The 24,217-nt window shown below is 46.0% G+C and overlaps 1 protein-coding gene across 5 annotated transcripts in view; it reads right to left on the reverse strand.

The window, feature by feature from the left end:
• CDH23 (cadherin related 23) overlaps positions 1 to 24,217 on the reverse strand; it is an 846,530-nt gene that overhangs the window by 470,400 nt on the left and 351,913 nt on the right. The window contains exon 1 of one of the 5 annotated variants that reach the window (XM_053312548.1): positions 10,489 to 10,535. The exons of 3 other annotated variants lie outside the window; for them this stretch is intronic. Coding sequence is in view for 1 of the 2 variants with exons in the window: in XM_053312547.1 (XP_053168522.1) it covers positions 1,041 to 1,059 (19 nt within the window). In the remaining variant the exon portion in view is untranslated. Of the gene's footprint in view, positions 1 to 1,040; positions 1,108 to 10,488; positions 10,536 to 24,217 lie in introns of those variants that run through there. One more of the 5 variants, XM_053312547.1, reaches the window with a different exon arrangement.

Genomic DNA, 24,217 nt, shown 5'->3' on the forward strand with positions numbered 1-24,217 from the left:
AACATGTCTCTAAAAGCATTACAAAATATCATTGCTGCCTGTTATTTGGGCTTATTATTACCATATCTCAGGTGTCCAGGACGTGGGGTTTTTCATACAATTGTACCTTCCAGTGCCACACATCCCTGAACTGTCCACTCATAATCCACATACAAAATATTGAAATAAAGCCATTCTAAGGCTGCATCTTGCCCCATTCCAAATGGATTTTGCAACCAAAATAAAGCGCTCAAGTTAAATTTGCCATTTCTCAATAAGCACATTTTATTCCACATATTCATGGATTTATGCTAACGAATTCTGGAACTGTTAGTGTAGCATATTGGATATCTGCCCATTATAGTCACCACTATTTATAGTGGAGGCATTTCCCTGACTCTCCATAGATGAACAGATGCTCAAGGAAGTTGCTCAGTCCCTTGCACTCTCATTCAGCTTGCGCAACAAGGATAATGGAACAGAAATGGACATCCAGAGTCCAGAGTGCTATAAAGGTACCCATAATGTTGGCAATATTCAATTAGTTTAAATAGTAACTACCCCTAGTTTAGCAAAATTTTACAGAAACCAGCTAGACCAAGGAAGATATCCATGATCTACTGAACTGCCTCGCCAATAAGGAATTGGACAAACATCCATTCTAACCGATAGCTTTAATGATGCAAAAACTTGATGTAGCAAAAGCTTTAGATACATTACTTAAACTTTCAGGAAAGCTTTTGTGCAACATGACTTCTGATACTTAGAAAACAAGCACACCTTCAATATATGAAAATCTTAAAGATGCAGAGCATAATTCAGAATACGATGGAAAATATCCATACAGGAAATATCACATGTTCACTTTTCTGTATCTTTGTTTTAAAAAATAAGACTTAAAAACAACAAAAGGAGGTGGTTACTTTTTTTATTTAATTGTGAGTATATAATACTTAAACTATTCAATCAACACTCAGCCCTAAAGCTCTTAGCTGCCTCTCATTAGCTACTACACTTGGAGAATTTTCACAAATGACAATAAAAGTGCCTTTGAGCCTCACCTGTGCTATTTGTGTGCATGTGTGAATGTTGATAATGCTGGATACAAAGCAGAAAAGAGAGACCCTTTAAACTCTACACTATAGCCAATGTAAGTTTAGTATTTGTTCTTCCTGCATCTGTAATTAAAAAGCAAGACAGTGTTCTCAAGGAAGCATGGAAAGTTCCACAAGAGTTTGTGATCATCAGATTTTTTTTTTTTTAATTATTCTGGGACATATCCTCAGAACAGCTAGTGCAATCTGCACCTCATCCCACCACTGTCCCTAATTAAAATTCCAGTTTGTGATCTCTCTCTCCCCCACCCACTCTCCCTCTCTCCAGGACAGAGAATATTTATTTAATGAAGTAATGAGCCCTGTCTCATGATCAGTGAGAAAAGGCAACAGGGCTAGCAGGGAGGAAGCCTTTAAAAGCTTACCTCCCCACAGATAATTGTGGGCTCCTTCTTTTGTGGGTGAATCGCCTGCCCAGACAATTGCTGGCTACTGTCAGCATGGACGGTCCGGGTGCCGGGACGTTTCACACCGCCGCCCCCCCAAACTCCCATAATGCACCGTGTGAGTGGGCGTTACATTATGGGAATCCCCCCTCCCTGCCCCAAAGCCAACTAGGAGCCCCACAGTCTGCTAGCCCTGGCTACTTGTGCCAGGGCTGGTAGACAATCAGGAAAATGGGGTTAGGAGAGCTCTTTTAGAAGACTAAAAGAGGTTAGTCTTCATGAGTCATGAACAAACAGGCTAGCATGGATACAGCACACTTCTCTACAAACAGGATGGGGGGAAATGTAACTTTGATTAGAACATACATCTGATTTGAAGTAGCTCTCCCTCGCTCCCACCCTTTCACATTTCAGATTAAAGGGCATTGGGAGGCTGGGAGCATGTGATGTGATATCACATTGAGCATCCCATGCTCCTGGTGGCTTCATACAACACACACCAAGCTGAACCACCTGTTACCAGTGCAAGCCACAAATTCTGCTCATTTTATGATGTCTGAACTAGAAATGTTGGGTTGCCAAGCTGTATTTTCATCCGCCACCCGGCATCTGTAATCAGGATTTGAAGTGGGTAGATGTTAGGTGGCAGATGTTGGATGACAGGGGGAAGGGGTGTTCAGCAGGGGTGTAGATTCCCCCAAGCACTTGAGGAATTCTCACCCTCATTTTACTGAACTCCACACACACCCCACTTGCCAAACTTAATGACTCTCATCTTCAGCTCTGATGGCCTAGTTTTTATTGGAAGGGAAATATTTACCAAAAATGCCATGTCGTTTTAATTTAGTTAGAATATTTTCAATTTGTTGCTATTCAATCCTATTCATGCTATTCATGGAAAAAATTTGAAAAATTATAGTTTTAGTATAGAAGTATTTATTTATTTAACATATTTGGAAATGGGCTGCAAACATAGCAGAGCCCGTGCAGTCAATTGAGAGGAGGGGAGGTGGAAGGAGCTCACTGCCCCCCATCAGGTCGTACTGCACAGTGGTGGACTTTCAGAGGTTAAAAAGGGGGGCAAAGCCCACTGTGCCAAGCTGGGGTTGGGGGTGGGAAGAGGTGGCGGCGGTGGCCCAGGTGAGGAGAGGGGGAAATGGGGTGCTGGGCAGTTGGGTGGTGGTGGATGGTACAGCAGAGACTGTGTGCCCAACAGGAACTGCTGCGCAGAGGCCTGGGAATTTGTGTGTACGCATTCACGTGCATACCTTAGAGGGAACAGTGCCTGCTGGTTGTGCTAGTCTATAAAGGAGAGATCAAATGTGGGGCTGGCAGACTGTTGTGCTGCTTTTCCTTTCAGCTCTGTTTGGGGATAGAGGAAAGCCTGGAGCCAGAAAAGCCGGGGTGGGGGAGACCCAAGCCAAGGCTGACAGAATGGGAACACTTGAGGTCAAGGCTTTGAGGTCTAATGGAGGTAGAAACTGGGCTACTGAGCCATAAAGGGGAAACTGAAGCTTAGCTGCAGACTATCACACTTAAGAAGGATTATGCAAGCTTATTTCCATCTATGAGTATCCAGATCTTGTGGAATTTACCGGGGGGAAACAGAAGCAGTGTTAGAGCACATGGAACAAGCAGCATTCTCACACAGCTGTAGCTGCTGGCACAGGCCAGATCACACATTCTAGGCCTGTGGATGGGTTTTTCAGCCTGGAAATCCACTACTATTCTCTTTGTTATGATGGTCTCAGAGATCTCTATCTAGGTGCCTTGCAAACTAGAAGTGGGTGGGACAGAACTTAAATGTGTAACTAAATTCAGAGTTCCTGCAGGGCAAGTGCTCCACCCCCACTGTAGATACCCTTGTACTCAACCCTTGGGCCTACAGAGCATTTTGGGACTACATTTCCCAGCATGCTCCAGAGATCCTAGAGAGTAGACAATTTTTCCATTTAAGTGCAGAACTATCTTCTTTTCCTATACCAAAATCTTTTTCTTCTCTAGCCAAAATGTTTTCCCCTCCCCCAACAGGTAAACAGTGCTTTTCCAGGGGCATACTGTTAATAAGACTCTTGTCCCACAGCCTCTGAGGGGCCTCCAAGGCCAGTCCTTCTCCTCTCTCCAGTCCCTTAGCCAGGAGTGTGAACTGCAGTCCCCGCAAGCAGGTTCTCTGTGACTCCCGATTTCCCTTTTGTCAGTCAAAGCGGAGAAGAGCAGCTGCAGCAGCAGAGAAAGGGAAGGCTTATAGCAGCTGTTTCTTTCCCCAGCAGCTGCTGTTGGTCCTCCTCATCTTGAGCTCCTCCCCTGCTCAGTAACTGAGTGTAGTTAACTAAGGATGGAGCTGGAACTGGGAGCTAGCAAGCTGTTCAAGTGGAAAGGAAAGTCAAACAAACAACTCTTATCTGTGTGTTTTGTGTGTATGATTTTTTTACTCCTGCTTCCCACATTTATGGCGTGTGTGTGTGTGTGAGAGAGAGAGAGAGAGAGAGAGATTCTATCCCCAATTGAAAGCCTTCCTTGTTTCTTTATGTGTTTCCCCCACAAGCCCTTGTTTGTGCCTGAGCTATTTTAAACTTTTAAAAAATGATTTTAAATGATTGGGTTCTTCCCTCTAAGTCCTGATGACCCATTTGAAGTGATCTTTTCCCCCTTGGAACTTGCAATGAGTCATTTTCCTCTCTGTGGAAAGGAACGAGTGGGTGGTGGCAGGGGGTTTATTGATTGGTTCTTTGATGGTGCCGTGGTTGTTGGAAATATATCCAATTGTTTTTCAACCAAACAAGTTCTCAAAAAAATGTTCCTTGCTGCCAGATAGGGGTGTGCATGGAACCAGCTGGGCCGGTTCGGTTCGAGTTCGGACCAGACTCGAACCTGACCAGGCCAGTTTGGTCCAGCACTCTTTGAACACCCCCCAGTCCAGTCTGATCTGGGGAGGGGGGGTTCACAATTTTTTAAAAAAATTAAAGTAAATTTAATTATCTTCTGCCCCTTTGGGGTGCTTCCTATAGGCTGCGGGGCATAGTGGTTCACGAATGTTCCCCTGCCCCCCCCCCCCCGCCAGCCTCTAAAATCACCACTGCAGCCCACCGGAGTGTTATTTTTTGGCCCGTTCAGGCCTCCATAAATCAGCATGGTGGCCATTTGGGAGGCCGCCACACATGGGCAAATGGCCTCTGTGAGGCCTGGCATGGCCCAGGGCCATGCCACACATGGGCAAATGGCCTCTGCGAGGCCTGACATGGCCCAGGGCCTCACAGGGACCATTTGTGCATGTGTGGCAGCCATTTTTTTAAATTAAAAAAATAGCCACCAAAAAAATGGCTGCCGCACATGCACAAATGGTCTCTGTGAGGCCTTGGGTCATGTCAGGCCTCGCAGAGGCCATTTGTGCATGCGTGGAAGCCTCTAAAATGGCCACCATGACCATTTATGGAGGCCTGAACAGGCAAAAAAATAACACTCTGGCAGGCCATGGCGGTGATTTTAGAGGCCGGTGGGGGGCAGGGGAACATTCATGGACCCCACCCCACCCCACAGCCTATAGGAAGCCTCCCTGAAGGGGCATAAGGTAATTTAATTTATTTTTAGAAAATTTAAAAACTGCGAGCCGGCCAGGGGTGGGGGCGCATTCGGTACCAGTCCAGATGGAACCAGGGGGGGTTGGTTTGACTCCAAACCCCCGAACCAGTTTGCACATCCCTACTCTCAGAATGGCTCACAATACCTGAGGGTTAGGGAAAAGTGGAGCTAGCCTAGCATTCTTCCTGATTGCTTGCTAATTTAAAACTGGTTTGCCTGGATATCCCTTCACCTGCCTTTTCCAAATGAAAAATATTGTGTGCCTGTATTTTGTTTTGTTTTTAAATCCCACCATGCTACAGCCCTGACAAAAATTGAAGCTTCCTTTGGAATCCACAGAAGGGAAGGAGACCTGGTCTTGTGGTAGCAAGCATGAATTGCCCTCTTGTATTTCACAAAGCTGATACTGTAGTATTATTTGGTTCTGCTGTTGTTTACACCTTGTAAATGTAGTCTCCTGTCCTCTGTCAATCTGCTACACTATATTACACGCATCCTTAATATTCTTCCGCAGTGGAGACATGGGCCCAGGAGAAGGAGAAGAAGGCAGCAAGGGGCCCATTTAAAAATCTCATCTCCGGGCCAACTCCAACCTTGGTATGCCCCTGTGCTTTTCCAAAACATGTTTTTCTCTCCCCTGCCCTGCCCTGCCCCCACAAATTAAGTAAGGAGTTGCTCCTCAAGCTTCACCTGTCTATGCCTCTGCTGATTGACAACCTGATATTTCCAGGTCCAGATGTCACAAAACACACAGAACTTGCAACTCACTCTAGGAGCATGCACTCCCCAGGAACCAGTGGTTCAGCTTGGTTGCATGTCATGAGAAGCCACCTTATGAGTGGCAACCAATGAAGTGTAACAGGGAACCCCAAGTATGATGATTTTGCACAACATGCATTTTACTTACTAAACATCATGGGGAAGAGGGAGAGAAAGAGACGCAGGGCAGCTGTGTTTGTGGCAGCCATGTGTCTCTTAGGCTCTCATTAAAACTTTAGTAGAATTCATGAAAACATCTTAGGCGTATAATTCAATAATATTCTTCTTCTTGATGAAAGGGCATTTAGAGTAAAAACATGCTCTGTTCAGAATGGCCTAGACTCACTAAGCCACTAAACTTAAAAGAGCGAATGACTTTCATGAGATGTGAAAGAGGAACTTAGTCTATACTAGGGGATAATTTATTAATCAAAATATGCTCTGTCAGGGCTCCTCTGCACTGAAATAGATGCTGTTGGATGTGGTTCACAGAGTTAGCAACAGACACAGTTATCATTATATAAATAGTCCATCAGTGGCGTTGACCACCTCACTGATCTTCACCTTGAATTCTACCCCATACACCATCTAGACAAGTGTTCAAGGCAGCCTTCCTGTTACTTCTCCCAACCTATTTTTAGGCTCTATGAGAGATCTTTTGCAAGTTCTGGGAGGAGAGCTGTAGTGAGGACTGACAATTCAGCAAATAGTAGTCACATCCAAGGAAAAGGCCAAGAGGTTGGAAGCTAGGAGATCAAGCAAAACTAAATGAATCACTGAGCCAAAGGGACAGCGAAAGCAGTAAGTATAGTAACTAAACATGAAGCAATCAACAAGCTAGGATATCAGTCATTCAGATTCAAAGGCAGATGCGCAATGTAGGAGCATGAGTCAGAGGGCTGGTTGCAAGGAAAGCACAGAGAGACAGGATTAAGAGCAGTGAAGAATGTTATTCCAGGGTTATAATAATGAGTAGGGATGTGCCCGAATGGTCTTCGGCACCGGCGGGGGTAGTACTTTAAGGGCGGGGGAGGATGTACTCACCCCCCCGCCACGTTTCCCCTGCCGGCGCTCTGCAAATTTCAAGCCCCTTGGGGTGGCAGCATTCCTCCCTGCCGCCCCGTTCCCCCCGTCGGCCGGAAGTGGCTGGAAGTTGCGAGCGCGCGTGCACCCATCGTGCGTGCACGCGCCCATCCATCTGCCGTGCGCATGCGTGCACGACGGGCGCATGCACACTCGCAATTTCCGGCTACTTCCGGCCGACGGGGGGAACGGGGCGGCAGGGAGGAACGCTGCCGCCCCGAGGGGCTTGAAGTTTGCAGAGCGCCGGCGGGGAAAACGCGGCAGGGGGGTGAGTACACCCTCCCCCGCCCTTAAAGTACTACCCCCACCGGTGCCGAAGCACTGAATCCCGCCCCAGCGCCGAAACGTTGCGGAGGCCTTTACAATGGCCTCCGAAACATTTCGGGCACAAGCCTGATAATGAGGACATAAAGCTGCTTGGGGCCACAGGTTATTATTGCTTACTGTTGTGGATTTGAAGGGGAAAGGACTAAGCCACACAACTCTCCATCACTGGTCATCATAACTGCAATAGCTACGTTGGGGTATAAAGCAATGGCACATGGTTACTCCGTAGGCCTTGTGTAAAGGAACAGCCCAACCATTTCCCATCTAGAGCTAACAGGTGATCTTGGACTTTGTATTGAGAACCCCAGACTTGTAGTCCTGGGAGTCCTCCACATTCATGCCAAGGTTGACTTGGTGGGGTGGCTCAGGATTTCAAGGCTGCTTTCTCAACATGTCAGCTATCCAACCCATGTGGCTCTTAAACTTGTTATTCTTGACTGAAAATGGCAATCTGAGTGTGGGAGAGTTTTCTTTAATTCCTTTGTCATGGCCAGATCACTTCTGGGTGAATAGCCTCTCTCCTACACAGAGGTGATATTAGGATGGTCCACTCTGGAGGCTATGGGGATCTGGTGGGTTCCTGTGGGCCCCTGGGGTTTTTCCAGTTGGCATGACTGTCACTCTTGCCAACACCTTTGACATTTTGTGGGACCTACAGATGTCTCAGGCAGTAGACACAACTGCTCAAGAGCCCTCTCCCACTATATCAAGGCTGTCCAACCCCATTCGTTCACCAGGGAGACATCTTGAATGCAAGAGGCAGAAAACGCAATGTGAATCCAGATGAACACAAGTAAGATGAGTAATCAAGTCTACTCTGTCATGGAGATTGCTGCAAAGGAGCAAGATTTCTTCACCACCATTGCATACATGGAGAGCTATCCCATGGAGCTTTTCTAGCACCTTCTTCAAGAAACCCTTGCAGGCCCACAGTAAACTTTTTGGTAAGCACTTTGAGGATGAAGTTGCTCACATCCACTGCAAATTGGATGCCACTAGTTTTGCAGTTCAGTCTACAGGTGTGTCCAGACCATTGCCTACTCTCACTTCAATGGCTCAGTTTAAGTTGTTATAGCCTGAGGACATGTCGTTGGAGGAGTGCAACTTATCAAGTGTCTGTTTAGCCCATAGTGACTACTGTTTACATTTAGCAAGAGGGGACTGTCCAGCTGAATTCAGGAGGGAAGGAGCAAGGAAGCAGTCACTCAACCACTTCTAAAACAACCCTTTGGACCCAGAGGATTGTAATAACTGCAGGCCAATTGCAGATAACCCTGTCTTGGGCAAGGTGCTCAAGAGAGTGGAAGCCATGCAGGTCTAGGTGCTGCTGAATAAGACTGGTTCTCTAATTACTTTCTTACTCCTGCAGTTTTTGCTTTTTAAAAAATTTAATGCTATTGCTTCATGAAATGGATTGGATTTTGTAGTTAATGTCTGTTGTTCATTAGCCACCCTGGACGTAGCAATAGTGAAGGATGTCCTATAATCTCTGAAATGAAATGGAATAAAATAAAATAGTTCATGGAACCACTCTAAGTCCCTTATGTGACACAGTTGCATGATAAAAAGGACAGGAGATATCATATCCTCTGTAGTACCAAGCTCAGCTGTTGTACTAGTGCTGAGGTTGTGTCTGAGCATCAGCTCAATAGGGCAGGTTGTGCCAGTATTTTCCCCAGCACAATACAGAATTCACCTATGGCCTTAGGTCCAAGACACATATTCACAGTACCCACTTATTTATGGCAGCATTCCATATTTCTATTTAAACTGGCAAAGGGCTGCATCCCAGTAAACTGGGAGTAGAATGCAAATATATTTCCCACTGAGATAGTTTGCTTTACACATTTGGATTTCCACGTATTTTAGCTCAAATGCTGCTTACAGAATGAATTTACACAACCATGCTTACAGAGAAAACACACCCATAAAACCACTATTTCTTTGCTGGAAAGGTTGTGTATAAGGGTTGTTTATGGCTGAGCTTATACACTGAGGCCTCATTCACAGCAATACACTCATGAAAAACACAGATCAAAACCAGCTACTTCTACCTTCCATCCTAAGATCATAAACAAAAAAACACATAAATGGATCTCTGTAAAAGACTAAGGTGGCCTTAATATCATGTCCCTGTTCAGAAACATCATTTCTTTTCTTATACTTTCTTTAAACATTCAGTTTGAAAGAGAGTACCGCGTAACTCAAAAGCTTTCATACTGCATTCTGCACACTGATTGATCCTTTAAAAAAAAAAATCTATCACTGATATGAAACATACCGAAAATGTTGAGATGTGCTGTACACACACCCAAATACCTTGCTGGTGACATAATAACAAGTACATGCAGTTGACTGAATCAGGAATGTCTAAATGTCATTTCTCCGTTTACTACAATTTCCACACATTATTTTAAATGATTAACAATAAATTATTCCAACCTTTAGGTAACTCACAGAGCCCAAACCACAACTAATGTTTTTCCTTAACTTCTACATCTCCATCAATGAACAATGGTTTTGGTTACAAACATATATTCTACAATTAGATCCATATCAGTTGATCTAACACTTTTAACCCTGTTGAAAAAAACCACACACACACACACACACTACAGCAACAACAGTTTGCTTAATATCCTATGGATATATCATAACTAATAAACACATCAGAGCTAAAAACAATAAGTTCAATTCAGAGAAAGTTAAATGCATTTAAATTATATTTAAATCTATGGGGCTTGGTACAATTGTTTATGTTCCACTGATTTTGATTTCACTTTCACATACTTATTTTTCCTTAGATTGTGTGCTATTAAATGCATTTGGTGCTCTGCAGGAATTAGTGACCTTAGCCTCATAGGTTCTCACAGTAACACCACTGGCCTCTGGGGAAATTCAGTGCTGGCAAGGAAACTTGCCACATCATCTGCCTGTCCCACATAGTTTCTAGTCACAGATGTTAACAGTGTGGCATGGGAACCAAGACACATAAAATTAACAGCCATGCCACAGCAGATGGATATACAGCTAAGGCTATAGATGTTCCTGGATAATTTCAGATGACTAGCTGACATAATGGCCACCTTCAGACATCAGGCCGCCTTCAGACGTCAGGGGAAACCTGAGGCAAACTCACCTCAGGTTGGCCCCCTGTGACGTCTGAGCAACCAGAGCCACAGTTCCAGGACCCAACCGCCGCTCTGATTCCCACCCCCAGCCTCCGATTGAACCCTTAGTTGTAAGTAAGGTTCACTTACCAAACCAAGGGGCCGGAGGCTGGAGCGTGTTGTCTGGTTTGGGCAACTCACCCAAACTGGAGTTAAGGGAGGAAGCTCCTCCCACTGCTCAAAGCCCATTGGCTGATGTGGCATTCCTTCCTGGGTCCTAGGAAACCTGTGCAGCCAGTTTCCAACCCCCTTGCAGGCTTCGAGACTGCAGCTCTGCCCCGTCTGGGAGCACGTCGAGGGATGGGCAAGAGTACCGCAGGTTCACTGAATCCACAGTTCTTAACAACATCCGAAGGCGGCTAGTGTTATCACTAGGTTAGCTGATCACAATACAAGTTTCCCTTCCAACTGACTATTTTGCTTGTATGCAATAGAAAACACTATCTACCTGGCTATAACACGAGAGCTGCTATTATTCCATTACAAGCCATAGTCATTACCATATCTTTTCTATATGTCTGCCTTCTGTTATACTTGTTTTTACATTACCCTGATTAAAGTAGCATTCTTGCACTTCAGTAAAATAAACAGTGACAATGCTATTGGATCCAGTCCCTCTGAAACTGAGTGAGTCCCACCACTGCCACTTACAAACCACAGCAGCATTCCAGAGGCAGCCATCAGATCCTCAACTCCTGTGAAACTAGTTGCTAACTCCCTCCCCACCATCCTGTCATGTTCTTTCCAGCTGTTTCCAAAACTGGTGTTGACTTACTGTTTTAATTACTGAAAGCCATTTGGTGGTGAAGCTGTTTGAAATGAAAGGAGCCATTATAAAAGCTGAATTCACTAAGATTGTTCCCAGACTGACAGTGGGCCAAAACAACATGCCAAAACAATATAGCACATGCTGCTGATTCTCTACTCCACAGAAGTGTCTGAGGAGCTCAGGCTGTAGCAGCAGCTGATATCTCACCTTCCAGTTCCATTTTGGACTTGCTCTCCATACACACCAGAGTGAGGTAGCAGGATCCTAGAGTGGATTGTACTAGGTTGAAGGTACTGTATAAGATGCAATTTTTGAATGCTTCTCCATGTAAACGGTATGCCCTGCCAGAAAAATCCTAGCACATCAGGGAGAAGTACTGTTGGCCTGCCTGCGTCCTGCTATGCTGTATTTTTATTTTATTTGTGGTGAGGTTTTTACTCAGGGGTTATTAATAAATGTTTTCCCCATTTGCAGTCACAAACAGTACCATCTATTTTGGCCTGGCTTGTTGCTCTAGGTCAATTCTTGCTTAGGAGAGATCCCAAGTTCAAGTGTGACCATTGAACCAGAGTGGTGTAGTGGTTAGAGTGCTGGACTAGGACCAGGGAGACCCCAAGTTCAAATCCCCATTCAGCCATGATACTTGCTGGGTGATTCTGGGCCAGTCACTTCTCTCTCAACCTAACCTACTTCACAGGGATGTTTTGAGGAGAAACCTAAGTATGTAGTACACCGCTCTGGGCTCCTTGGAGTGAGAGAGGGATATAAAATGTAAATTAAATTAAATTAAATTCCAGACAAGCTTAGACTAGAGTGATAGGGTGCAGTTGTATTTTTCTTGACTGGCATTAAAATCAGGACAGCCAAAGGAAAATACTTGTTACAAATACTTTGTTATAAAATTAATTTCTCTGCTACATGATGGATGCAGTGATGGTCACAGCTTTAAAAAAGAGATTAGACAAATTCATGGAAGACAGGGCTATGAATGGCTATTAACCATAATAGCTACATGGACCCTCCAGGTTCAGAGGCAGTATGCCACTGAACTCTGCCATCTCATTCTGCCACATGTGCAAACTAAACCTCAGTCTCTTATATCAGTAAGTAACTCTCTGGCCCGGTTCAGACGTAACACAGAACCACGTGTCCAATAGACCTGCAGTTCCGTCTCAACCCCCCCGTCCTGTCCACATTTGGACACTGGGGAGAGCTGCCTCTCTGCAGTCAGCGAGACTGCAGAGAGGCAGGGGAGCTGGCTGTGTGGGCCTCCTTCTTTCCTGAAGGACAGCCTCCACAGCCAATCGGGCTGGAGTGAGGGAGGAGATTCCTCCTCCTTCCCTCAGCTCTAGATCTGTGGGGCCCAAGCTGTGGTGTCAGCATTTGGATGTAACTCTGGCGCCACAGAAGTGGAGTTTGCAGCTGTGAAATTGAAAGAAGTTTCAGAGTGGAGTTTGGAGAGGAAAACGAGGGGGTTGCTTTCCCCCACAAACTCCATTTCCCCAAATTTGGAAGTTCAGGTTAGGAAACCAGAGATGAAGGGACCTCTGGTTTCCTGTTATGTCTGAGCCAGGCCACTGTGAACTAACTTTACATTCCTTTTCCTTCTCTAGCAACGTTCTGCTGTGATACATCACACACCCAGTTCCTTCTAGTTCAGGGCTGCACAACTTTGGCCCTCCTGCAAATGTTGGACTGCAGCTCCCATCATTCCTGATTACTGGCCATTGTTGTTTGCAGAGACTGGTATTCTGCACAATGGAAAAGATCATGCCAGCCACTCTTGCTCCCTCAGCACATCCAGCACCCTTGCCATGAATATAACTTTTGCACAATGGCCTACACGCATAGACATCAACCCATAGAGATCCAAGTCATGTACACTACAATTTTTGATGTATAAATCATGCAATTCAAGTTGGTATGTATAAACTATTACACAAATCTAAAATGTATTAGCCCTATGCACCTCATAGCGCTCTTTGTAAGGGGTGGGGTGACATTGTTTCAGGCTCTCCTGCATAGACAGGACAGGAGACTGAATTTCTCTGGCTCCAACTGAACCAAGATTTAGGTTAACCTGAGAAAAGAAAAGCTGAAATTGTGCTACTTCATTCTACCTCAGGCCCAATTCATACACATTTTTAGATGTATATCTTTTTTTTAAAATGCAAACCTAAAAAGGTAGTCAGCTCAGCAATCCCAGGAAGAGAAAACAGCAGCTGTTCTTTTTCTCTATGCCACCTGACTGGAAACACTGATGCTCTTTGTGGCTTCCCTGCCAACTATACTTGATGCAACTTGTGGCAATTCATCTCTACTCCCACTACACTACCCAAAACTAGGGATGTGCATGGAACCAGCCAGCCCAGTTTGGTTCAAATCTGAACTGGATTCGAACTGCCCCCGGGTGGCTTGGTTCGGGCTCTAACAAGCCCGGGCCAGTTCCATCTGGCTGTCTATCCTGCTCAATGGCTTGATGGCCATACTTGTAAAGGGGAATCCAGCAAGGAGTCCCCTTTACAAGTAAAGGGCTCTGTGTGTGTGTGTGGGGGGGACGACATCACCCTTTAAAAAAACCCGCTGCGTGGCATGATGGAGGCAGTGGCGGCCACTGTGGGGAGGGCTGCGAGGGGATGAGGGGAAAGCTCCTTTTACCTCTTAAAGAGGCTGTGTGGCAGGATGGGGCAGCGGCTGCAGGATGGGGGGTGGCAAGAGCTCCTCCCAGCTCCCCTCCTGCCTCCTGAATGGAGTGTGGGCTGGTCTGCAGCTGGTTTGGGGGCATGCTGAATGCAGAAAGGCCCCAAACTGGCTGAAGATCAGCCTGTACTCCATTCGGGAAGCAGGAGGGAAGCTGGAAGGAACACATGCACAGAAACCCCCCCAGACCAGCTGCAGTCCAGCCTGCACTCCATTAGGGAGGCAGGAGGGGAGCTAAACAAGTTCTTGCTGCTCCCGTCCAGCAGCCACTGCAGGCACCACCACCCCCATCCCACCACACAGTGGCTTTTAGAGACAAAAGGGGAGCTTTCCCCTCCACCCACTGCAGCCCTTGCTGCCCCATCCCGCCACGCAGTGATGTATTCATAAAGATCAATGGGGGGACTTCCCCCCCCACCTCAGCCCTTGTTGCCCTCCCCTCAGCAGCTACTGCCGCCCCCATCCTGCCACGCAGCAACTTATTTTTTAAAAATTAAAGGGGGAACTTTCCCCTCCACCCTGCCTCCACCACAGCCCTTTACTTGCAAAGGGGAATCCTTGCCAGATTCCCGTTTACATGGCCCTCAAGCCAGCTCATGAGAGGGGGGCTTGGCTTGGCTTGGCTTGCCACTGGACTAAGCCTGCCCCCGCCCCGCCCCCCATTCAGCTCGAGGGGCAAGTCTTTAAGCCCAGCTGGCTCGAGTGTGAACTGGCTTGGCATCAAGCCAGTTCGCACATCTCTGCCCAAAGTCTGGTACCAAACATTGCTCTAGGCTGCCTTTTTCAACCTTTGTGGGGGAGGGGTGGAATAAGGAAAATTTTATATACCTACTCACCTGGCTGCTCATTCTCACTCCTGACTTCACTGCAAGGTCCTAAAGTCAGGCCCATTACAATTTAGTAGAAAGAGACAATGTAACACACATCTCAGTTTTTATTGTTCCCACACCCCATTGGCATGGCAATGGCAATCTAAATTTAACTCCTCCCTTCATGGTTATTAATAATAACCTGACTGCTCAACCCCACTTCTGATATCTTTCCATCACTAGTTGCACCTTGGATGTCGCCAGGACATCAATCTCTCATAGCTTGATGAGCTCCCTTAAATGAAAAATCTTATCCAGAGCAGGTCATGTTATATAACAAGTCACTAGCTTTGCTTGGGAAATGAAAGATGATGAGGTGGAGTCTCCATGACAGAGGCTATCTCCATAAATCTGCCAAAAAAAGAGCTGTGGATTACTTTCCTGGATTCATTACCTGTCCTTCAAGCAGAGCCCTGACCTCAATGGCTGAATACCACCAAACTTCCAACCCAGCTCATGAACACAAATCGAGGGATTGCTTCCTGTATGGCAATATGAAAGGTGACCATTTGCTGGTTGCAGTCCAATTTACCAGAAAGGAGTGACCCTCAGCATTACTACTCAGTGATATACCCTGCTAGGAAAGTAGTTATGTTCTTGGTGGCATTTCATTTCCCTTCCATTTTACGTCCCAGTCCTTGCATGTTCAGAAGGCTTTTGAGTTGGTCCCCTATGCAATCTCAAGCCAGGGTGGTGTAGTGGTTAGAGTGCTGGACTAGGACCAGGGAGACCCGAGTTCAAATCCTCATTCAGCCATGATACTTGCTGGGTGACTCTGGGCCAGTCACTTCTCTCTCAGCCTAACCTACTTCACAGGGTTGTTGTGAGGAGAAACTTAAGTATGTAGTACACCGCTCTGGGCTCTTTGGAGGAAGAGCAGGATATAAAATGTAAAATCATCAACATCATCATTATCATCTCTGAATTTAAATAAATTACATTCCATTTTAAAGGACAAGCTTTTCTATACGAGTGCAGTTTGCAATGGGGCACAGGATTCTTGTTACCACTTTGAGGCAGACTATAAAACTTGAACAGTTAGCCTTCCTCCCTATATATCCACCACCACTTTGAGCAAGTTTGCTAGGCTTCTCAAGCTTCCCTGAGATACCCTCAGAATTCCCCAGATGTTTCACTAGAAGACGGGTCTTAAAATTGTCTTCCAAGTTTGCTTCAAGTTAAATCTTTTCTCAAGCCTAAGGATGTGTAGGATCCCTGTGGAGAATTTTCACTAGCCTTATTGCAGCTTCATTTGCCTCACTTAAAATTCCTCAGATGTTTCACTTGAGTAGGATCCTTAAAATTCAGCCCAAATTTCTCTTTAGGTGAAATTTCACTGGCAATTCTACTCCTCGGCCAAGTTGAGAGTCTCTTCCAGAAAAGAGTACCTTTAGCCATGTTATCTTAAGAAAGGAAAATATATGAGTGAGCAGATAAGACAATGTGATTGCATACTTGATATCTTTATAATTGAATCACTTGAGCTTGAGCTTAATCTTTTCTTGAAGTGGTTATGCTTCATCTTCTAGTTTTATTGTTCTGTCAGGTGAAAACCTTCTATTTGTAGAGGGTGTCTCTGTGTGTAAGTAACATAACAGTTTCTGCAGTATTTTGAAGCAACTATATAGACCACATCTGATCCACAATCTGTATTTTAAAGAGGACAATGTTGCCCTAATTTTTTTTTTGCCCTTTATTGTGACAATAAATATAGCATTAATTAAACTGAAACATTCCAACATCAGCTTTACTTTTCATTGAACATGCCATTTGATTTTCACCCTAAATTTAGCTCTGACAACGGAAAAAAGGCTACAATAGTGAAGTTCAGTCTTGTTTAGTTAATTCCTAATCAAATGCACCAGCTAGCGCCCATACATTAGACAGTTTTTCATGCACATTTTGCAAATTTTCCAGCCCAAGCAGAAAACCTACTCACTGACCTTTACCATAATAATTGGGGATAATGACAAATTAATTATATTCTATTGGACTGACAACAACAAAAAGTGAAACTTGCCTTTGGTGCATGGATTACTGGAGTCTTCATTGACTAAATACTTGCACACACTTTTAAAGCATATACATGGTGCAATTACTTATATACACATATTTGTTCATTCATATTCTGACTTCCTTCATTTGGATAACTACATCAGGAACATCCCTTTAAGTCAGGAGTTACTGGGGCTAGAAACAGGAACCTGCAGATCTTTGTTCTGTTGCCCCATGTGGCAAGACAGCATGTCAAAGTATTCCCTGGGCTCTTACAAGTTGCAGTGTTCTGGAGCAGGGATTCTCAACATTGGGTCCCCAGATGTTATTGGACTTCAACTCCCATAAGTTGTAATGTATGTGGGTTTGTCTGGAGATGGGGAGCCAGGTAGTGCCTTTGTTGAAGGTGGGGCAGCTATTCCGGTGGTGGTGGGGAATAGAAGAAGAAACGCTGGCAGGTCAGCAGGCTGTTCCAGGGGAAGGGTAGTAAGAAATCTAATAGCTGTCCCCCTTTCCGGCTGTCCTGCCAGCTCTTTGCCCTCGGGGAGCACTGCCAACATCCCACATAACCTTACCTTGCTCCTCTGCAATGCCAGGTCAGTCCAAAATAAATCAGAACTCATCCATGTTTTGATCATGGATGAAGGGGCCGACCTGATGTGTATTACTGAGACTTGGTTGGGGGAGGCTAGTGGTCCAGTTTGGTCCCAGCTTTTCCCGCCAGGATATTCTGAAGAGGAGCAGGTGAGGGGACGGGGACGGGGAGGTGGAGTGGCTGTGGTCTATAAGGATAACATCTCCCTCACCAGGGTCCCTGTTAGGGTATCGGACCATATCGAATGTGTGTACTTGAGTTTGGAGACCAGGGATAGATTGGGACTTCTGTTGGTGTACCAATCGCCCCGCTGCCCAACGGAATCCCTTACTGAGCTCACGGACTTGGTCGAGGAACTTGCGTTGGAGTCTCCCAGACTTTTGGTGCTGGGGGACTTCAATGTTCATTTTGGGACAAATTTGTCCGGAGCAGCTCAGGAGTTCATAGCGGCCATGATGACTATGGGCCTATCACAAGCGGTCTCTGGATCGACACATATTGCAGGTCACACGCTTGATTTGGTCTTTTATTCTGATCAGGGTGGTGTTCCATGGGTGGGGACTCCTACGATCTCCCCATTGTCATGGACGGACCACCATCTGGTTAAGGTTGGACTTACAACCACTTTCCACTTTCGCAGGGGCGAGGGGCCTATTAGAATGGTCCGCCCGAAGAGGTTACTGGATCCGGTAGGATTCCAAGAAGCCTTGGAGGGATTTAATGTTGGTTCTGCTGGTGATCCTGTTGATGCCCTGGTTGAGAACAGGAACAACTTGCTCACCAGGGCAGTAGACACGATTGATCCCAAGCATCCCCTCCAAACTGCTTCAAAATTGGCCCCTTGGTATACAGAACATCTACGGGGGCTGAAGCGGCAAGGTAGGCGACTGGAGCGCAAGTGGAGAAAAACTCGACTCGAATCCGACAGATTACGACATGGAGCACATTTAAAGATCTTTGCTCAGGCGATACTTGTGGCAAATAAGCGGTTCTTTTCTGCCCGTATTGCCTCTGCGAGTTCACGTCCGGCGGAGTTGTTCAGGGCTGTGAGGGGACTAGAATTTGCTCCCTCTCCCTTGAACCAGAATTTGGAAGCATCAGTTACCCGCTGTGGTGTGTTTAATGAATTTTTCGCAGACAAAATCTCTCGGATTCGGGCTGACCTAGATGGAGACTCCACAATTAATTTGATGTCTGAACTGGAGGTGTCTGACAACTCCTCTTATATGATTCGACTGGATCAATTTCAGTTTGTGACTCCTGATGATGTGGACAAGCTGCTTGGAGCGCTGAGGCCTACCACTTGTCCTCTTGATCCTTGTCCAACATGGCTTGTTCTGTCTAGCAGGGAGGCTGTTGTAGGCGGCCTGGTAGAAATCATAAATGCTTCTCTGAGGGAGGGCAGGATGCCTCCTTGTCTTAAGGAGGCAATTATTAGACCTTTTCTAAAGAAGCCTGCGTTAGATCCCTCAGAGCTGAGCAATTATAGGCCAGTCTCCAATCTCCCATGGCTGGGCACGGTAATTGAGAGGGTGGTGGCCTCCCAGCTCCAGGCGGTCTTGGAGGAAACTGATCATCTAGACCCATTTCAAACTGGTTTTCGGGCGGGCTAAGGGGTGGAGACTGCCTTGGTCAGCCTGATGGATGATCTCCAAATGGGAATTGACAGAGGAAGTGTGACTCTGTTGGTCCTCTTGGATCTCTCGGTGGCTTTCGATACTATCGACCATAGTATCCTTCTGGAACGTCTGAGGGTGTTGGGGGTGGGAGGCACTGTTTTACAGTGGTTCCGCTCCTACCTCTCGGACAGATTCCAGATGGTGTCGATTGGAGATTGTTGCTCTTCAAAATCTGAGCTTAAGTATGGTGTCCCTCAAGGCTCCATACTTTCTCCAATGCTTTTTAACATCTACATAAAACCGCTGGGAGAGATCATCATGGGATTTGGAGCTGGATATTACCAGTATGCTGATGACACCCAGATCTACTTCTCCATGTCAACTTCTTCAGGAGTTGGCATATCCTCCATAAATGCCTGCCTGGAAGCAGTATTGGGCTGGATGAGGGAGAATGAACTGAAGCTGAATCCAGATAAGACGGAGGTACTTATTGTGCGGGGTCGGAACTCTAGAGACGATTTTGATCTGCCTGTTCTAGATGGGGTCACACTTCCCCAAAAGGAACAGGTTCGCAGTCTGGGAGTACTTCTGGATCAACGTCTCTCCTTGGTTTCTCAGGTTGAGGCGGTGGCCAGGGGTGCTTTCTCTCAGCTCCGGCTGATACGCCAGATGCACCCGTTTCTTGAGATCAATGACCTCAAAACAGTGGTACATTTGTTGGTAACCTCCAGACTGGACTTCTGTAATGCGCTCTACGTGGGGCTGCCTTTGTACGTAGTCCGGAAACTTCAGTTGGTTCAGAATGCGGCAGCCAGGTTGGTCTCTGGGTCATCTCGGAGAGACCACATTACTCCTTTGTTGATGGAGTTACACTGGCTGCCAATAGGTTTCTGGGCAAAATACAAAGTGCTAGTTATAACTTATAAAGCCCTAAACGGCTTAGGCCCTGGGTATTTAAGAGAGCGTCATCTTCGCTGTGAGCCCCACTGGCCGTTGTGGTCACTTGAGGAGGTCCGTCTCCAGTTGCCACCAACCCGTTTGGTGGCTACACAACTTGTTTGGGTCTTCTCGGCTGCTGCCCCGAGATTGTGGAATGCGCTCTCTGCTGAGATACGATCCTCCCCATCTCTGGCAATTTTCAGAAAACACCTGAAAATACATCTCTTCAACCAGGCTTTCTCAGCTTTTTAAAACTTGTTTTTAAATTATTCTGATTATTTAATTGTTGTTTTATGATGTTTTTAATTGTTAATCATTGTTTCACGCTTTATAATTTTTGTTTTAATTATTAACTGATTTTAATGGTGTTTTAATGTAAACCGCCCTGAGCCTTTTGGAAGGGCGGTATAAAAGTTTTAATAATAAATAAATAATGAATAAATAATAATAAATAAATAATCCCCAGCCCCAGTGGCCTTTGATTGGGGATTATGGGATTTGAAGTCCAATAACATCTGGGGACCCAACGTTGAGAATCCCTGCTCTGGAGTGATCCCCATCCACCAGGCCAGCCATTGGCTCCCCTGACCAAGCCTCTATTCTAGGCTTTCACAGGGCAACAACAGCATTTGCTGTGTCTGAATCCTGGCTACTCCAGAAGCTGCCAAAGACAGTATGATGAAGTCTCCAGAAGTTCTTCTCAGATACAGCATGAAGCTGTCTTTGGGCCATTCTGCAGCCCTTGAGCTGGTGAAGCTGCTCCAGACACAACAGGTAGGAGCACTGCAGAGTTCTTAGAACTGTGAAATGTTCAAAGGTTCTGAAGTGATGCACTAACCCAAGCTGGCTTTTGTCTCCCCCTGATCTGAAGGACTACAAAGACTTTCAGGTCAGGCTGGGACTTTCTCTGGGCATTGACACTAATACTGTGTCTCATGCCTAGTTTCCAGTTCCTGTCCCTCCCGTTGCCTGCCCCTAAGCCCTAGCAGTGACACACCCATAGTCCCATGACTGTTTAGCTATCCTTCAAGGAAACATTTGAAGCACAGCAGTAGTTTTGTAGTGAACTTTTTGTCCTCCTCCAGATATTTAGCTCCTATCAATTCTCTATATATCACTCTCCTAGAAGAGAGGTGATAAAGCCTGCCATCACATGCTGCAGCCTAGCTTGTCCACACACCCAGGATCCATTGACATTACTTGCATGTTGTTGCACTTACATATTTGTCAGCCAGTACTATCGTGCCACAGGGAAGGCAACCTTTCATGTTTGTCCCATCACTAGGTTTCTGTGTCACGAAATCTGGCCTTAGAAGACTTATCCCACTCTATGTTGCAAGCTCAGCTGTGTCCACACTGACAATAAGCTTGCCACCAGCAGACCACACTTGTTTGTGCACTTATACCAAAACATTTTGCAAAATCTATGCTGACCCATTCAGCAGAGCACAGGGCTTTATGAATGTGAACTAATCTCTGAGATACCCTACTCAATAGCCTGCTGGAAGAGAGAGCCACAGACACATTTGTTTAGAGGTATGGCAGAGGAGGTCCTTTTCTAGCTGCACAAAACCAGAGTACAGAATGATAGATCCCTGGCACAGGGAAAATGCTGTATGTGATGCTCCCCACTTTGCTGGTGGCCTGAATGAGGTATGAGCAAGGAGAAGGTTCCTGTACCTTCTTTCCCCGTCTCCTTTTTGAGCCTTTCTCCTCAGCTTATGTGACAGTAGCATAACAAGCTCAGAAGGGCTCTGTTAGCAAGAATTGCACATAGGGGCCTCCTCCTTTTTTTGACACCAGGCCAAAACGCCATTACACTGCACTATGGTTGGCAAAGGTTAGCCAGCCAGGCTGCACATGGGGACTGTGGGCTTAGCGGGACTGCTGTAGAAGCAGCAGGTGAGCAAGGGACAACCGGTGAGGGGTCTGTGGTGGCCCCTCTTCTTGGAGGCCCAGGGCAGCTCGTGTTCTTAGCGCACATCCACCAATTATAGACACTCCCCTGCTTTGGAACCATAAAAAACTGGTGTTGGTTCAGCTCCCTCATCACTGGCCTTGGTAGAGCTCAGACAATTAGAGTGTTAGCGCTTGACAGCACAATCTTTTAGGGAAGAGAAACTCCCATCTCACAAGAGTTCCTCCTCTTATGAGATTGTCAGAATCCTGCAGGAGCAACTCAAGTTCCTTAATGAAGGCAACATCCATGGGATCAATCAGTATCTCTCCCTAACTCTGCTGCCGCCTCACCTGTTACACCATTGGGGAAATCTCACATACCACGTGGGCGGAACTGAGCACAGCCACTTGCTGCTGCTGAGCCGCCTGACCCTTGATACATTAGATCACAGTGGTGAATAACTACATTCACTGCATGCTACAGTTAATCTCCCACATGCCAAAATCAGATGCTCAAAGTGTACACGGCAAAGTCTGCCAGCTGAGCGCTTCCTCTGCCTACAAAGGTGCCACACTATTGAAAACTGTTAATATCTGTTAGTTTCAAGCAGATTTTAAAAGTGTAGTTTTAGCTTGCAGACACAAACCAAAGAGAAAATGCAAAACAGCTTAATCACTTGTGACTTTGATGTATTCTGCATGATTTTCTCTGATGATAGGTGGGTTCCCCAACATGATAGACCCAGAGGCAGTGATTAAGTTATTGATGTATATGAGCAAATGCAATTATTTTGATAACGTGTGAGTGTGAGACCAACTCTTACTCTGCAGGAACACAAATCTCCCAGAAGCATATTCAGGCTATTTTTGAAATACATCTATTGAAAAATAGGTGATATAGGGGGATCTGGACTGTTACCTTGGTCAGATTAAAAGAAAGTACTGATAAACATGGTTGCTATAACTCAGAATACAGTAAAACAGGCTATGTAAGACTTAGATATAAGGCTTCTGCATTTGCTTCACAGAGCATGGTTCAGCACACAGTATTCCCCCTCTGATTTTGTATGCAAAATTCTACCCAGAATCTAATAACAGATGTAGAATTTGGGATCCTAAGAATCTCATTTTCCTTTTGTTATATAGAAGTTTTTAACCCTAATAGCAGATATGTATTTGGGGAAAGAAGCACACACAGTGGTCCTGATGTAGTGGTTCTTTTTAAGATGGGGTGTGTGTGTGCATGCTTTGAATTAAATATCCAAGCAGCCAGTCTCCCACACCTTAATCCCTGTATCACGCACCTCCTGACCCATCAGCAAGCTGGAGGGAACAAAGCCTCTTGGACCAGAAGCACCCTCTGGAGTGTGTTGCAATACCAGACTGAACACTGCCAGGAGACCCCAGCATACCCCTAAGCTAGCCTGATAGTATGAGCTGCAAAGCAGACTTATCTCATCTTTGACTTGCCTCCCCGCACCCCAGCCTCTGCTTGACTGATTTTCTTGGTACTCAACTCCAGCCTGGCCCTGCTTACACTTTCTGGCTCTAGCCCTTTGCTTGTCTACAACTGGATAGCAACTCTGGCTCATCCTTGACTGTCCCTCTGGCCCTTGGCCTTCTGCTGCTCAACCACTCAGGACTGACTTTGGCCTCCGTGCCATGGCTGGATCTTGTCCCCTAGCCAAGGTGCCACACTCTTACATGCACAGAAGCTCTGATACATGCACAGCTGCTGCACAGAGGCTTCCCTGCTCACTCCAGTGCCAGGAACAGCACTGCATAGGCACCCCCATAATTCACAGGAAAATGTTCTCAGTGCTGAAGTGAATGGAAAAGTAATAGCTTATGTGACAGCTTCATCTGCACAGACAAACATTGATTTTCGTTGTTCATACTGGCATGTTGGAGCAGCCTCATAAATAGTCTGACTCCTGCCTAGAACAAAATTCACTATATCCTGGTTCGCTTTTCCCTCCTTCCATTTTCTATCCACATTTTTCAGGATATGACAAATTGTACCAGCAAATGATTAGCCCACACTGGTTTAGGGACACAACGGGAGAGGGGAAAGAGGAGCTTGGGGCCTGCCCAATGCCTTTCCTTCTGTAATTGCCACCACCTCCATCCCCTCAGCAGTTCAGAGCCTGCCATAATCAGGGCCAACAAACTTCTCCATCTCACTGAGAGGCAGCTTTTAATAGCTCTATGAGGAGCTTCCCTCCATGACCAATCAAGCCCAACTGCAGCCAAGCCCTCTCTCTCTCTCTCTCTCTCTCTCTCTCTCTCTCTCTCTCTCTCTCTCTCTCTCTCTCTCACACACACACACACACACACACACACTTCCTGTTTGTGGTCTGGGCACTTGAGAAACCAGGATGGAGGCTCCTGCCTGAGTAGCTGCAGCAGTAACAGAGCAGAGTGAGACAGGGAG

The sequence above is a fragment of the Hemicordylus capensis genome, chromosome 3, assembly GCF_027244095.1.
Source record: "Hemicordylus capensis ecotype Gifberg chromosome 3, rHemCap1.1.pri, whole genome shotgun sequence".
Taxonomy (NCBI): Eukaryota; Metazoa; Chordata; class Lepidosauria; order Squamata; family Cordylidae; genus Hemicordylus; species Hemicordylus capensis.